General features: G+C 46.4%; 1 protein-coding gene across 3 annotated transcripts in view; it reads right to left on the bottom strand.

Moving 5' to 3' along the window:
- The window catches only part of LOC142026840 (uncharacterized), an 83,148-nt gene that overhangs the window by 11,455 nt on the left and 57,633 nt on the right, over window positions 1-14,060 (bottom strand). Inside the window, exon 5 of one of the 3 annotated variants that reach the window (XM_075020243.1) lies at window positions 12,672-12,756. The exons of 1 other annotated variant lie outside the window; for it this stretch is intronic. In XM_075020243.1, the coding sequence (XP_074876344.1) occupies window positions 12,672-12,756 (85 nt within the window). Of the gene's footprint in view, window positions 1-12,441; window positions 12,757-14,060 lie in introns of those variants that run through there. One more of the 3 variants, XM_075020242.1, reaches the window with a different exon arrangement.

Genomic DNA, 14,060 nt, shown 5'->3' with positions numbered 1-14,060 from the left:
TTTGCTAGCCTCCGAATACCAAATACAAACTCCTTTTGCAGGACATACAGGACCCTGTCCCACAAAAGGAACACGACTTCTTGGCAATTACGCATTTCCCTGACTGGTGGAACAGCATGGCTAGCATCTGCTGAGCAATGCTAGGACCAGAAGGGAGGGGAACATTATTTTGGGCAGGCAGATGGTTTTCAAATTTATCCACAACCTCTGTGGTTCTTTGGGACAGCGCTAACGCTCGGTAGACTGATTCGCTGTTCCTCTGGGGTTTTTCGTGGGCATGCATCCAGGGGATATTTCAGGCACAACCTGCACCTCGTACCACACTGGGGCAAGAATCGGCATCCCATGCAACGGAGCTGCACAGGCAGAGCTGAATGAAGGAGGAGCTGTGGCTGACTGCTGCCGCGTTGCCGATCACTTACAGTGCACCCCCATCCACAAGTACACAGCCTTCAAACTGTGTGGGAGAGAAGCCATCTTTTAAAAGCTTCAAACACAGGAAAAGCTTCCAGTGGAACTTGAACTTTCCTGGTCTCCTAGCCACAACTAACGTTGACTAACCACAAGATACAAACCCATGACAAATCAGGTTTCGTCCACTCTAGCGCTCCCAAATACACAAGCTTAAAGGACTTCTCCTAGGGGAGAAAAAGGGTTCTGTTTGCTACTTGTGGGAGAACTTACTTTTGTGGGTGAAAGTTCCAGATTTAGCAAAAAGTAAGCAGGTAACTGGTTTTCCACCACACAACACAGCTAAGGTTAACTAAAATCAAACTGTGGTTTTGCTGAACAGATTTTTCCTAAACACTTAGAGATGCAAACTTCAGAAGAGAAAGAGCAAAGCTATTTTGGCTGTCTCTGTGAGGACGAGGAATAAATTCTTCTGTTTCTAGCAAGTCATTCCGCATCTGTGTGAGCATGGCCATTTACTCAGGAGGGGCAGACCAGCCACATTTTAAAAGCTGGGCAGCTGAAAAGTTACTTGATCACTCCTGGTTTTTGGAAGATATTCTATTTCTCTTCTCCATTCCTCCCTCTTTCCCTTCGTCCGTAAAAAAACTTTAAAAATCATCCTATCCAAGATCAAGGCATTTGCTGAAGCCAGTTTGGAGCAGCTGCCAGCCCAGAGAGCAAAATACAGGGGAGGCGATGCCTGCATTTGTGCTTAGCAGTGGTCACCAGTTTAGCAGGCTCCTGTCTGCAGCTGCCGGACCCGCAAGCTTCACTGAGCCCAGGGGCGGTCTGCAGGAGCGAGCAAGCCTGTGCCCGTCCAGCTGCTGCCAGACACGTTTCCTGGAGGATTGTCCCCTTCGCTCAGGGGCTGGCATGGTGTTTGCACAGTCTCTGCAGGCTGTGCCGAGCACTCTGCTGCCAGGGCTCTACTGATAGCACTCGTACCGAGCCCCATGATTGCTGTTTTGACACGACGTGTCCTCAGGCTGCTCTGCAGGCTCTGGTACAGACAAGTTCTCTCTAGCAGGCTGCCCCAGCCACTTGATATCTTGCTGGGAGGCAGAGGCATACGGGAGGTGATCTGGAGTCTTCTTTCACTGAGTTCATTCTCACAGGCAAGGTTTGCCACCTGCCCTGACGTAAGACAGAGCTGCTCGTTCACTTCTTTTATGTGGCTTTGGAGATTAACTGGGAAGACACCCCCAGCTGCTGGGGTCTCTGTATCCTCCAAGACGAAGCAATTTCCCGCAGGAGACGTATGACTGACAGACCTATGCACATATAAACTGTAAATAATGGGCAGAACCCCCAGAACTGCTTTTTGCTGCTGAAATGGAAATAAACAACAAAGAGTGTTCTTCTTTGGCTGGTACACACAAAACCACGAAAAAGGAAATCAATACATCCGTATGATACCTGTCAGCAGCAGCTTTTGTCGTTATTCAAGTTAGTTGAACACTGCATTTATCGCCCAAAAGGAGCTCAGAGGCTGCTGCCGCCGAGCCTTAATCCGAGTTCAGAAATTGCACCACCGTGGCCACTGAGCACCCAAAGTTATACCCTTAACATTGCACTTGATTTCTCACTCTTTTCTCTTCTATCATAAATTAGAACAGTTCTTCACACCTGCTTTTCAGCTGGCTAAACAGCTGCTCCAGGTGTAATGCAGAACAGAGTTTAGCCTCCTTGCAGCATTCCACCGAGTGAAGGGCACTGTTCGCTTCATGCTTTTGCTATTGCGTAGTTATGCAATCTTTACAGCTCTGTCTGCTTTACTGCAGGCCTTAATCTTTCCACGTGGGCATTACCACACCCTGAAGGAACATCTGCCCTCTCCCAGATGCTTTAAGAACAGGCTTTGCCACTTAAGAAGTAGTTGGAAAGGAATCACCCGAAGCAGGCTTTGCTTTCAAAGATGCACAGTGATTCGAAGGTGCTAAGGATTTCGACCTGTTGTCATTGCTTACTTCACCACCATTGTCTGTGAACGTTCTGCTCTGCTGTCAGAAATACTTGCTGACATGTCAGGCTTTCCCAGCAGTGCACAACAGCCTTGCTGATGCCTTCTACTTCAGGACGAGAAAGAAAAAGACTTGCGCCAGCTGAAAGGAAATGCAGTGCTGTGGTGGGCTGACCTTGGCTGGCTGCCAGGTGCCCACCGAGCTGCTCTATCACTCCCCTCCTCAGCAGGACAGGAGGGAGAAAATAAGATTGAAGCCTCCTGGGTCTCTGAGATAAAGGCAGTTTAATAAAGAAGAGCAAAGGTCGCACGTGCAAACAAAGGAAAACGAAAAGATTTTCTCTCTACTTCCCATCAGCAAGTGACGTCCAGCCACTTTCTGGGAAGCAGGGCCTCAGCACGTGTAGTGGTTGCTTCAGAAGACAAATGCTTTAGTAAGGAATGCCTTCCCCCGATCCCCATCTCCTCCTTTCTCTTGGCTTTTATAGCTCAGCATGAAGTCATATGGTATGTAATACCTCTTTGGTCAGCTGTCCTGGCTATGTCCCCTCCCAACCTCTTGCCCGCCTCCACCCTACTGGCCTTGGGGGGGGTTGGTGGTAGTGGGGCTGGTTGGAGAGGCAGACTTGATGCTGTGGGAGCACTGCTCAGCAGCAGCCAAAACACTGGTGTATCAACACTGTTCCACTAGAAATACACAGCACAGCACCATGAGTGCTGCTGTGCCGAAAGTTAACTTCATCCCAGCCAGACCCAATACAAGTGCATGTACGTACAGGAACTTTTGAGATGGAAGTATTCTCACTACACCAGGCTTACTCGTTTGTTTTTCTAGGATACCTTATTTTTTAAGACTTGACCTACACAGAGATGGACCGACACAACTATCTTAGAGTGGGGTAAGATCTTCTTCTGAAGAAAAGCGACTAGCAAGACACTGACCAGGGTGGGCTCCTGATGATCTGGTTTGGTTGTGTCCATTTCCCAGTCAGTACATTACATTGATGTAAGTATCTATATACCATTAGAGCTATCGCAGGGTGGGACACTCAGTACTGATATTACTAAAGCTGTAAAACTAACGCAGGACAACATGCACACAAGTAAGTTACCTTACTGGTTATCCACAATCACCTAGCAGTGTCACGTGTACCTGGGGAGGGAGGCTGTGATATGCGGGAACAAAAGGTGCTGAAGAGGGTGGTGAATCACGTGGCTAAAAATTCCGTGAAAGAACTTAGCGTTGTGGATGGAGCACAGCAACACATGTGGGGTCACTCTGCACCCTACAGAAGGAGTTTTAGAAGTTTTTATCTGCCCCAAAGTCTCCGAAGGGTTTTCACACACAGCCGCTTCTTTGCAGGTGAGAAACAGGAGCTGCTGAAAGGGTATAAATACACCTAGTGGGAGGAGGAAATCGAACTCTGGTCAACTACAGCTGGAAGAATTAGGCAAGATTTCACCAACAGAGGGTTTGTTAGAGAAGGAAAGAGTTGACAGATTGGTTTCTGACCTCCTTTAGAACAGGAGCAGATAAAGCACTAGGCACCGCAGCAGGAGAGCGGTACCCGCAGGACAGACAGACCGGGCGACGCCGGGCCAGGAAGGGCTGCCAGACCAGCATGACGCTGCGGCCGCATCTTCTTCTCCCTGCACAGATCCACAAAACGCGCTGTGGGAAAATGCACAGCTTTCACAAGTTCCTGCTTCAGCACAGACAACACAGAAGTAGCAGGAGACCCATGTTTTAATGGCGGGGAAATAAAGGCAGGGGGGTTTCTCTGGAGTTTTGTGTTGGCTTTTGTATGGTCAGTTTGTGAGAATATGGCATATGTGCTCTGTGGGAGAAAGAAATGGGAAGGGGAAAAAAATCTACTGTTTCAGTCCATGGTTTGAGACTGTCCTCCACGCTTTGCTGCTTCCGTACCCTGCACCCCCACAGAGACACTCTGCTGTGAGCGGCTGCAATACGAAAGGGCAGGCAGGGGAGGCAGATGCGAGCGGAGCTACAAGATTTTCAGTGCTGGCAACTGTGGCTGTACAGAGATACAGTGGAGCAGTATCTGTGATGCAATGCCAATGGTCTCTTTGGACCATCCTCCACTTCCACTTCCTTACCCCCCCTGTTTTGCCTCTCTCTTATGTTTTCATGAGCTACACTGAAGGCTGCCCCTCACCCAGCACAGCCCTCTCTGAAGACCACCTGCCTACATGGCTCAGCTCCTCCACCCCACCTTCCTTCCTGCCCTGAAATCTGAGTACCCCAGCCTGCCCCCTCAAGATTTTCTTCCTAGAAAGGCAACATACAGTGACAGTACTGAGACTGGCAGCTGGGACATGGCGACTATTGGCATAACTTCACTGTTAACCCCCCCCTGCTAAGGCAGAGCTTTAAGACTGTGCTGCATCTGAGAGTTAATTTACGGAAGTGGCACGGAGAGCATGAGTGTGAACCTTTTCAGATTTAAAACTTTCGGCCAGACCCCCCTCAATGAAAGTTCACCTCATGTGGACAGAAGGTTTTGCTTTTACAAAAGATCCTTCCAGAACTGTCTCCCTCTCCCCAGATTACCAAGGAAGTTAACTTTTGCTTGAGTATTTATTGTGCTAGGTTTGAAAACTAAATTGAATAGCCCAACGTAAGAAAGACAGCTTGTGCCTTGCCTGAACGAAGAACTTGAGCTCAGCGTTGCCTGTGGAGCAAACAACAAAACCTCCACAGCACGCTGTACACGTACAAAAGGAGCCTGGGGTTTGTTTTCATGCACACTGTCCTTCAGCCTGCTGAAAAGCAGATGTGGCAAACCACCATTCCCACACGCCGGGTTTTTGCACCCCGTGTGAGTGACTGCCAAAGTGATTGTGCGAATAGCTCTGTCTTCCTTTAATGGATGACTGACTAAAAGGGCGTCCGAAATTGCTCTTAGTAGCCTCTCATAAATCCTTACCGACAAACCTAAAATTCTGCTGACAGCATGAATCAGTACACTCCACTTCCAAGCAATATTCAAACCAAAAGTAAATGACACAGTAGTACCCCCGGGGAAGGACTTAATACTAGTGGTGTGCTTATCTCAGTGGTTTTGTTTCTATTTTCACTTTTTCCCATCTAGCTACGGGGAAAACTGTAGTAGCATAGAATCATCCACATGTTTTCTGTCCACCCAGAAAGCAAATTTCCAAAACAACCATTTCTGGTTAATTCAAATAATTATTATGTTTCATTCCAAAATTGACTTTGTATATAATAATAAAAATGTGAGGATCTTTACAAATAAAAATGTCAAAATATTCCATTTCGTCAAGGCACGTATTTCTAGTACGTGTCAACCGAAATCCACGTAAACCTGCAGAAAGTTTCAGTTTCAAGCAGAAGAGGAAAGTATTTTCTGCAGGAAAAGTGTTGAAAAATGTAAAAAATTTTAGGCCTCCTTTTCAGCTCCTGGAAGCATTTCAGGATTTCTTTTTATTAACCTCAGGGAGGTCAACAGAATTTGGGCTAACACCGCCTCTGCAGCCCTGGTCTTCCTCAGGTAGGGATTTTGAGGACAACAGGAATATTTCACCTTGAATTGATAGCCTTTCCCCACTTTCTACTCATACTTTCTTTCCTTTCATTCCTGAACTTTCTATTTACCATGGTCTGAGAAACACTGCACAGTAAATATCCTTCTGTCCAGTTCTTCCACAGTAGATGACTGTGCCTGAACCCCTGGAGACTTTCTTGTGAAGCTTTCCATTGTTGTTTCTCGGGGACCTGGAGGCTGTCAGTGGCATAAATCATCTGCATTTACAGATTCCCAGGCATCAGGGATGCAATTTCCAGGAGGCAGGAGGGGGGAGGCCTTTCTTCATTTTTCAAAACCTTGCAGTAGAATATAGTTATTAATGGGTCTCCGTTCCCTTTCATATTGGAAAAAGCCTTTAAAGGAGCATGTTTTGCATTCAGATTAGTGCAAGATCTGTCATTAACTGGTACAGGGAAAGACTGTTTTTTCAATACAGCTGCTATGGCTATTATTTTTAATTACACTCCTGCTGCTGTAAATTGGTTGTGGTTTGTAACCACAGTAATTCAAAATAGGTGAGACACAGAGTACAGAGGGCTGCAAGAAAACACAAAGGCATCGGTATCAACAGGAGAGAAAATGTTCTACCTTAAACAAGAGATCTAGTATTATAACAGTGAAACAAACAGCACATGAAAGCACCACTAAATCCAGACTAAATTACAACCTAAATCAAGCACGGTGTGTGAGCAGGCAAGATGCGGTACCTGCTGGTTTTCTCTTGCCTGAGAATCTAAGCTTAGTACCTGGTGACGATGCTAACATATCACTATCCAAGCCTTTTTTTCTGCGTACCTTTGGGGCACATCGGAAATTGGATCCGTTTGGTATCTTTACCACTGGACATATTTTGGGAAATGCTTCTATAAAAAACATTGTGTGATTTTGAGGATGAGCTTTCTGGGTGATCTTTCTAGATTTTTTGAGATCTGAATACCTGATTCATGCAAGAGAGCATTCGGGACCACAAAACAACTACAGAAAGTTCAGCCTTAACAGAGAAGGATTTTAAAACTGTATGTTCAGTCACACCTGCAAGCAATGATTTCTGATATACCATACCTGCCTGCACTATTGTTTTCAGAACAACTGTTTAGAACTGGGAAAGGATCAACATTTCAGGAATTTTATTCTTTTTTTTTTCCACTAAACTTCACGTTATCCTTTCTTCTTGGAAATATTTTACAATTGTATCATGGCCAGACATGACAGACAGTTTGTTTGGGTTTGGGTTGGCTTGTTCGGAGGGTTTTTTTTTTACAAAAAAGCATTTTTAAAGCAGACCTCATGGCCATTTTGCATGGGAACCTCCCCATCAACCTACTGGTCCTCAAAAGGCGGTGATGCTTCATCCCTCTTCCTGAAGAATGGGCCAGATGGACTTTTCAGGCCCAGACTGGGTGAAATGAAAGACAGATCTGAACTTTGCAACACACTTCTATAACTCTAACTTACAGAAGGTTAGGGCTTTTTTATTTCTTTGTTTCACCATTTGCTCCTCACATAGCTTAGTATGTACATTGAAAAAAAATCTTCAGTGAAAACGACAAGTTTATATGCTGACTTAAATGTTTTGTGTCACAAGCCCTTCCACTGCGTGTTAGCCAGACACCAAGAGAAACACTGATCCCGTCAGAAATCAGAAATTAGCATAAAGACATTCCAAAGTAGCTAGACAACAGGTACCCACTACTGTAGGCCCATTGACTCCAGCCGCAGGTTTGTCCTGCTGGTTCCACAAGGAAGCTACAGCATCAGCTGCCTTCACAAAAATCATCTTTGCAGTGCTCTCACGCCGGGTAGGTACTGCACTCCTGTAACGGAAAGCAGACTGCGAGAGCATGAAAAGCAAAGCAGCCAGGTGTCGTGCTGTTAAATCAACCCCATGCTAACCGGGAATGCATTGCACTTCTCTTGACCACGCTGTGCAAGCTCTAGTGGTGATAAACATCCCTAGCCAATTTTTTCCATTTCTCTTTGCTTCAGTCAATGGTAATTGAATCTGATCAGTGACTCTCAGTCGTTTCACCACCAGGCATTTATTATAATGTACTCTGTAAATACAGAAGAGCAGCGAACTGCAACACTGGACCCCATCACGCTGTAATGCAGGAAAAGTCTAAATTTGATTCAGACTCTGCCACATGAGTCCACATGTACCACAACAGATAAATGTGATCTTTCATGTCTGGCAAGGGCATTAAACGGTGTGGCTATACACAAAGTTTAAGTCTCTAAGCTGAGGCCTACAGAGTTTTCACTGGAATCTATCTTTTCTTAAGAATAAACCGTACCAAATAAATCTTCCTAATACTTCCTGATTCTTGATAAACCACCAGTTTTGCTGGGATGAAGAGCAAAAGGTGTACAACTAAAGTAGCACTTTAGAAAATCAGGGAAGTCACGTGGAGAGAAAACATTTTCCAGGAGTTATGAGCAAACGCTGAGAAAGGTGGCAGCAGTTCATTCCTTGCACTGCAAGGAGCGCAAGGCCCTGTATCACTTGCTCTGACACATGATGCTAGACAGCATGCACACCAGGGTTGTGACGTTTTTACTTCAGGGACTAGCTTTGGTTGTCATGCCAGCCACATCCGTCCTATACTTCGGTGTCCTTTGGGGCTGTGTCTGCACTGCTGCACTGACAGTGGTGGGGGGTGACACCATGCTGATCAATGCCTAGGACCTTTCCTGGCACAGGTCTGCCCTGCTCCAAGGAGCAGCCCTGCTGAAATGCTGCCTGCCCAGGCCAGGAGTGTTCCAGAGACTCCTGCCCCTAGAGAAGCTGCATGCGACTTAGTTTGGAGGAGAAGACTAATTTCTGGCCCAGGAGGCTGCGACCGCAAGCAGCCAGCCCCTGGACCCAGCCGCTCTCGGTCTGCCAGTGAGGTGCAGCCTCAAGGACGGTGCACTGCAACGGCGATTCCTTGGGAAGCAGCCAAGGGGCCCCCGGGAAGCGTACGGAAACCGCGTTAAAACAAGGACTAGTGGGAGTCAGGCTGGGGCTGCACGGAGTCCTGAGCTGGCTATTTCTACCTGCCTTTCCTCTGCTGCATCTAGACTGGCTCTTTTGTCCAGCCCTGTTTGTCTAAATTTACCTTGCCCTGTAGAGCAGATACATTTTTTCACGGGGCAGTTTCATTTGCTGTTAATACAATTCTCCATCCTGTTTGGTTTTGAGACGCTGCCTCTTGGTTTTTTGAGTAACTGTTTGGCTGGGCACTGCAGCATTCAGCAGTCAGAGCTCTTGCAGGCTAAAGACTGCATTTGCTTTTATCTGGGAACGGAGGAAAAGGAAAGGCAGGGAGCAGAGGTAGTGCAGCAGCATTTGTGGCCTGTGGGGACCGCACAGCATCTTCCACCGACTTCTCCTAGGCTCTAAGCGACATTATCAATTTGCAGTCCTCATTACTAAAAAGCATAAAGTAGCACCACCTTCAGCGAATACTGTTACAGGGTGGGTAAAAATAAAAAGGGGAGTTTTATTAGGATGATTCTCCATCCTTTTCAGAATTTAAAGCATCAGATACTGGTGAGCTCAATGGCACAAGAGAAGGCTTTGGGAAGAAACGGTATTACATGCAGGTTTCTCAACCAGAGCTGGGGCACATGTGCATTCCTCCTGAAGGTAACCTTCTCAAGATTTAGCATCGATCCTCCACAGCTGTATTAAGAGGACAAAAGAAAAAGAAAAAAACAAAAAAACCCCACCCAAACAGAAAAAAATGCCTTTTTCTTTTTAATTTGAAGAAGTGATAAAAACAATTTTCATCTGTGATCCAATTGCTTATCTGTTTAGCATAGGAGTGAAAAAGAGGATGTGATAATTTTTGCACAAAAACTTGCACTTTAATTTAGGTCTCAAGTAGTGTCCCACTGTATACTTTCCAGTCCAGCAGACATTCTAAAATAAATAATCCAAGCCAAACTTGAAATTTATAATCGATGCAATAAATCTGTAGGGGGGGTGGGGGGGAGGCGAGAAGAAACCTTTCCAGGCTACTTTGGAGTCTGCTTTAAAACAATGCTCCACCTTCCTGTGAAATTGCAGCTGAACACCAAGAGACTATCACACTGAAGATCAAATGGCAGAGACTAATTTAGAATTTGTGATTTTCTTCGTAACCATCTCACGGAACCTTGTGAAAGCTTTATTCTTCATACATTTAATCTGACCAATAGTCTTTGGTAAAATAAAATTACAGAATTTAGGATTTCAAAATGTTGTACTTCTCTTTTCAGTCGGCCTCTTCTTAAAAACTTCATTTTACAGGGCAGTGTGGTGGGGAAGTGCTCCCAGCACTTCCAGCGGCCAGCGTGGGATGTTATGCAGAGATTCTTGTACTCAAGCATTTAAAAACCACACTTCCCTCCACGATCATAGCCTTGGAGGGTATTTTACAACGTGGGGCTGTGAACAAGCTACACCACGCATTGTCTGTGGTGGGAAACCTGGGGACTGGGAGGCTAAACTTCTGCGTTTGGGCTTACTCACTCAAACCGGTGCCAGTGGGGCTGCGCTCCTGCCGGGGGCCTCCGCAACGCCTCTCCTTGCTCACCTCCAGTGAAAGCTGCGGGAAGCGTGGGAGCGGAGCTGGCAGACAAACGCTGCAAAGGCTGCGGCCGTAGCCAGCATCCACAGGCACTTCAGTCCGGAGCGGGACGGGCGGCAGAGACCGAGCTTCCCCAGTGACCTCCCCGGAGGAGGAGGCCACGGAAGGCAGCGAGGCAGCCAGCGCTAGCCAGGGCCACCACGAAGACATTTGTCTCAGAGACGAACAATACCGAGGGCACGAGGCATCTCGATACAGCGGCACCACAGCTGTTAATTGCTGTGTGAGCGAGGCTGGGCCCCAGAGGTGCTGATGGCAATGGAAACAGTTGCCATGGAGACCACGAAGAAAGGCCAACCAAAGGAATTACCAATACGCACGCGAGTCTAAGGGTGCCTAAGGTTGAATAATGCAGGGCGCTGCCGCCACAGCCCCAGCGCTAGTTCTGAGCCCGGGGAGCACAGCAGTACTGAACACGTACTGTTTGGTTTGCTTTGCTGCAGCTGGCCGGCAACCACTCGGTTAGAGGCACTTACATGTAACGCCACCAAAAAAAAAAGCAGCGGCAGCAGCAATAGAGGGAGTAAAAGCCTCCACAAACCGAATGGGTCCCCTTGCCTGTGCTGGAAGAAGGAATTCTGCTGATGCTATGGCTTAGCAGTTAGATCGCCGCAAGTCACCGAAAACAGTCTCGACACGAGGGGAAGAGAGAAGGAAAATCAATGTCGCTTGATCACTGGAAAGCTAAAACCATTAGGAGCACAAGGAAGATTGCCGTTCTCATTAAGGCACGTATTGCTCCTCCCCGCACATCTGCTTCTCTGAGCCACTGTTTCGCAGTTTCAAGGTCACACGCGGCGTAAAGCAGCACAGCGCAACTGAGCCAGTCCTGGGTTTTAACTTGGACCAAGATCAGTCATTAATTTGAAACACAAAGAAAATTCCTGTGTGACAAAAAATAGGAAAAAGCACCACAGAAGCCTCTTGTACGCAGCAAGGGAAACAGTGTTTTGCAACCCATAAAAATAAGAAGTTTATATTAATTCCAAAGTAAATTGTTGTCATTCTCACTAAGAAAAAAAAAAAAGGTGTTTTTAAATTTCACACTATAACTTTTCTGTACATCATTATTACCAGTTTAGCATCCCTGGTTTTAATAGAGATGTTCTCACCGATGGCAGCACTTTGAGGGCATCTGTTGGCTTTACTTGGAGTAAAGAAGGTGAAGAAAGAGAAGCACAACCATTGTTGCTGCTGCTTTCACAGGGAAAATGGAAATGTTGAGATTCTTCTGGTAAGCGGCAAATACTAATTCCGTTTAACTGGCGTCGCATCAATCACAGCAGAGCTGGAAAATGGGTGCCTATACGGCTTTTCATGGTAGCATGCAAGTGCCTATGAAATACCCTGTCAGCTAAACACATCACACAATATGTATTTTCTACTTAAGAAATACACACACACACACACACACACACACGAGTAATTTACACATAACTTAAGCTAGAAACTTCTTGACTTCCCTATATTCCTTTGAGAACCAGACACCCCGGTGCTGCTGAGTGGCAGAGGGGTGGGTGACTGACAGCTGAGGAGCAGCAGGAGGGAGAGGGCATCAGCCTGTGACCCCACCACCAACCAGGCTGGTCTGTCCGCTACACATCTTTCCTAGAGCACACTCTTGCACACCCTGAGAAGACACTGGTGCGCTCCCTGAGAAGACACAAGTGGAAGAGGGAACCCTGCTGCAGGGCAACTGAAGGTGGGTTAAGTGCGCTAATGTGCCTTGCCTGCTTCCACAGAATCCTAGGGAACATTTTACTGGCCTACTGCATGCATGAAAATGCACGCAGCACTCCACTGATGTGCAAAGCAGTCGACAGAGTACTCCTACTTTTATTTCCATGTAACTGCTCCAGAGTAATGCACTTTAAATTATTTCTTGAACTAGGTAACTCTTTTCCCGTTCTACAGTCCATGGTAGCTCAACCAGAATCATTTTTAGGGTCTCTACTACCGTGGTAAAACTCCTGTGCTTGAAACTTTTGAAGTAGGAACTTTCAGGGAGTCCTTTTTTGTATCAAGTCCCCGGTTGATTGTGAAAGATACCAAACTGAAGTCTTTGGTTGAACTTACATGGCATACTCTCTGGCTTGAAGAATGAATGATGGGCAACTGGAAACGGTTCACAGCTCTCTGCTTTGCTGAGATCATCCCTGCCCTGGCAAGATGCAGAACAATAAATTAATACTTTTGAAGAGTTTGGGGGACCTTGTAAAGATAAGTTAGAAGATAGTAAGTGTACAATGTAATTAACGTAAATACAATAGGATTTTTGTCACCTAAGGGCTAAAATTATGCAGCAGTAAGGAAAGAAATGAGGTAGTTGTTCCGAGAAAATAAGTTGGTAGCCATTCATAATTCATGTGCTCCCTAAAGTGTCCCTTAATAGGGTCTAGCTGGTTCTAGGAAATACGCAGTAGAATTTTTTTGATGGGTTATTTTTCTGGAATTGAAGTTTTAATTATCCTCTTGTGGCTTTCAAGTTTAGGAGGAAACAAACAAAAAAAACCCCAAACCAAAACAGGCCACTCATCTACGAGCTGTGTGGTTGCTGTGGGTTGACCCAGGCCAGCAGCTAAGCACCCATGTAGCCGCTTGCTCATGGGGCGTGAAAACTCACGGGCTGAAATGAAGACCATTTAATATGAAAGAGGCTTTTCAAAAAAGTGATGCAAACGCGGTCATTCCCTGCCTCCTACCAGCAGACTGATGCCCAGCCAGTCTCCGAGCAACAGCTACTTCGGCAAGAGCAGCCCTCCAGTCTTTACCGCGGACCATGATGTTATATGATACGGAATACCCCTTGGCCAGTTCAGGTCACCCATCCCAGCTGTGCCTTCTGCCAGCCTCTTCCCACCACTAGACTGCTTGCTGGGGGAGGCAGCGTGAGAAGCAGAGAAAGCCTTGATGCTGTGCAAGCACAGCCCAGCATTAGCCAAAACACTGGTGTGTGTTACCAGCACCTTCTTAGTCACGAATGCAGAGCGGAGCACCCTGTGGGCTGCTGGGAAGAACATTACGCCCATCCCAGCCAGACCCAGTACAGCGGTTTGATCGCTTTTCCCACTACTTCCTCTCAGCTCAATAGAAATGCCCACTGCAGATGGTGTCTAAAGGGTGCTTTTCACCATTAATGACCAAATCACTGCACACTCCGCGCTCCACCTCCCTTTCCTTCAGAAGGTGTGCTTGCGAGCTAAACCAAGTGGAAACGGAAGGAAGGTTTCTGGCAGAGATCTAGTCCAAACCCAACGTTGTCTTTTTCTAGCTTAGATGCTTTTCTAGCAAGATGCTTAAGCCTGGTTGCTTAAAAATCTGTAAGTGTTTTCCCAACCACCATTTTAAATAATATTTGAGCCTATAACGGTGTCTTTTTTCTATTCTAAAGACTGATAACAAGGGCTCAGTTTGGAAATCAAAAGGTATCTACATAGATCGAAGATCCTGAAGGTTAGAAAGACT

The sequence above is a fragment of the Buteo buteo genome, chromosome Z (genome assembly GCF_964188355.1).
Source record: "Buteo buteo chromosome Z, bButBut1.hap1.1, whole genome shotgun sequence".
Classification (NCBI taxonomy): domain Eukaryota; kingdom Metazoa; phylum Chordata; class Aves; order Accipitriformes; family Accipitridae; genus Buteo; species Buteo buteo.
This window is presented reverse-complemented; position numbering and strand designations above follow the sequence as displayed.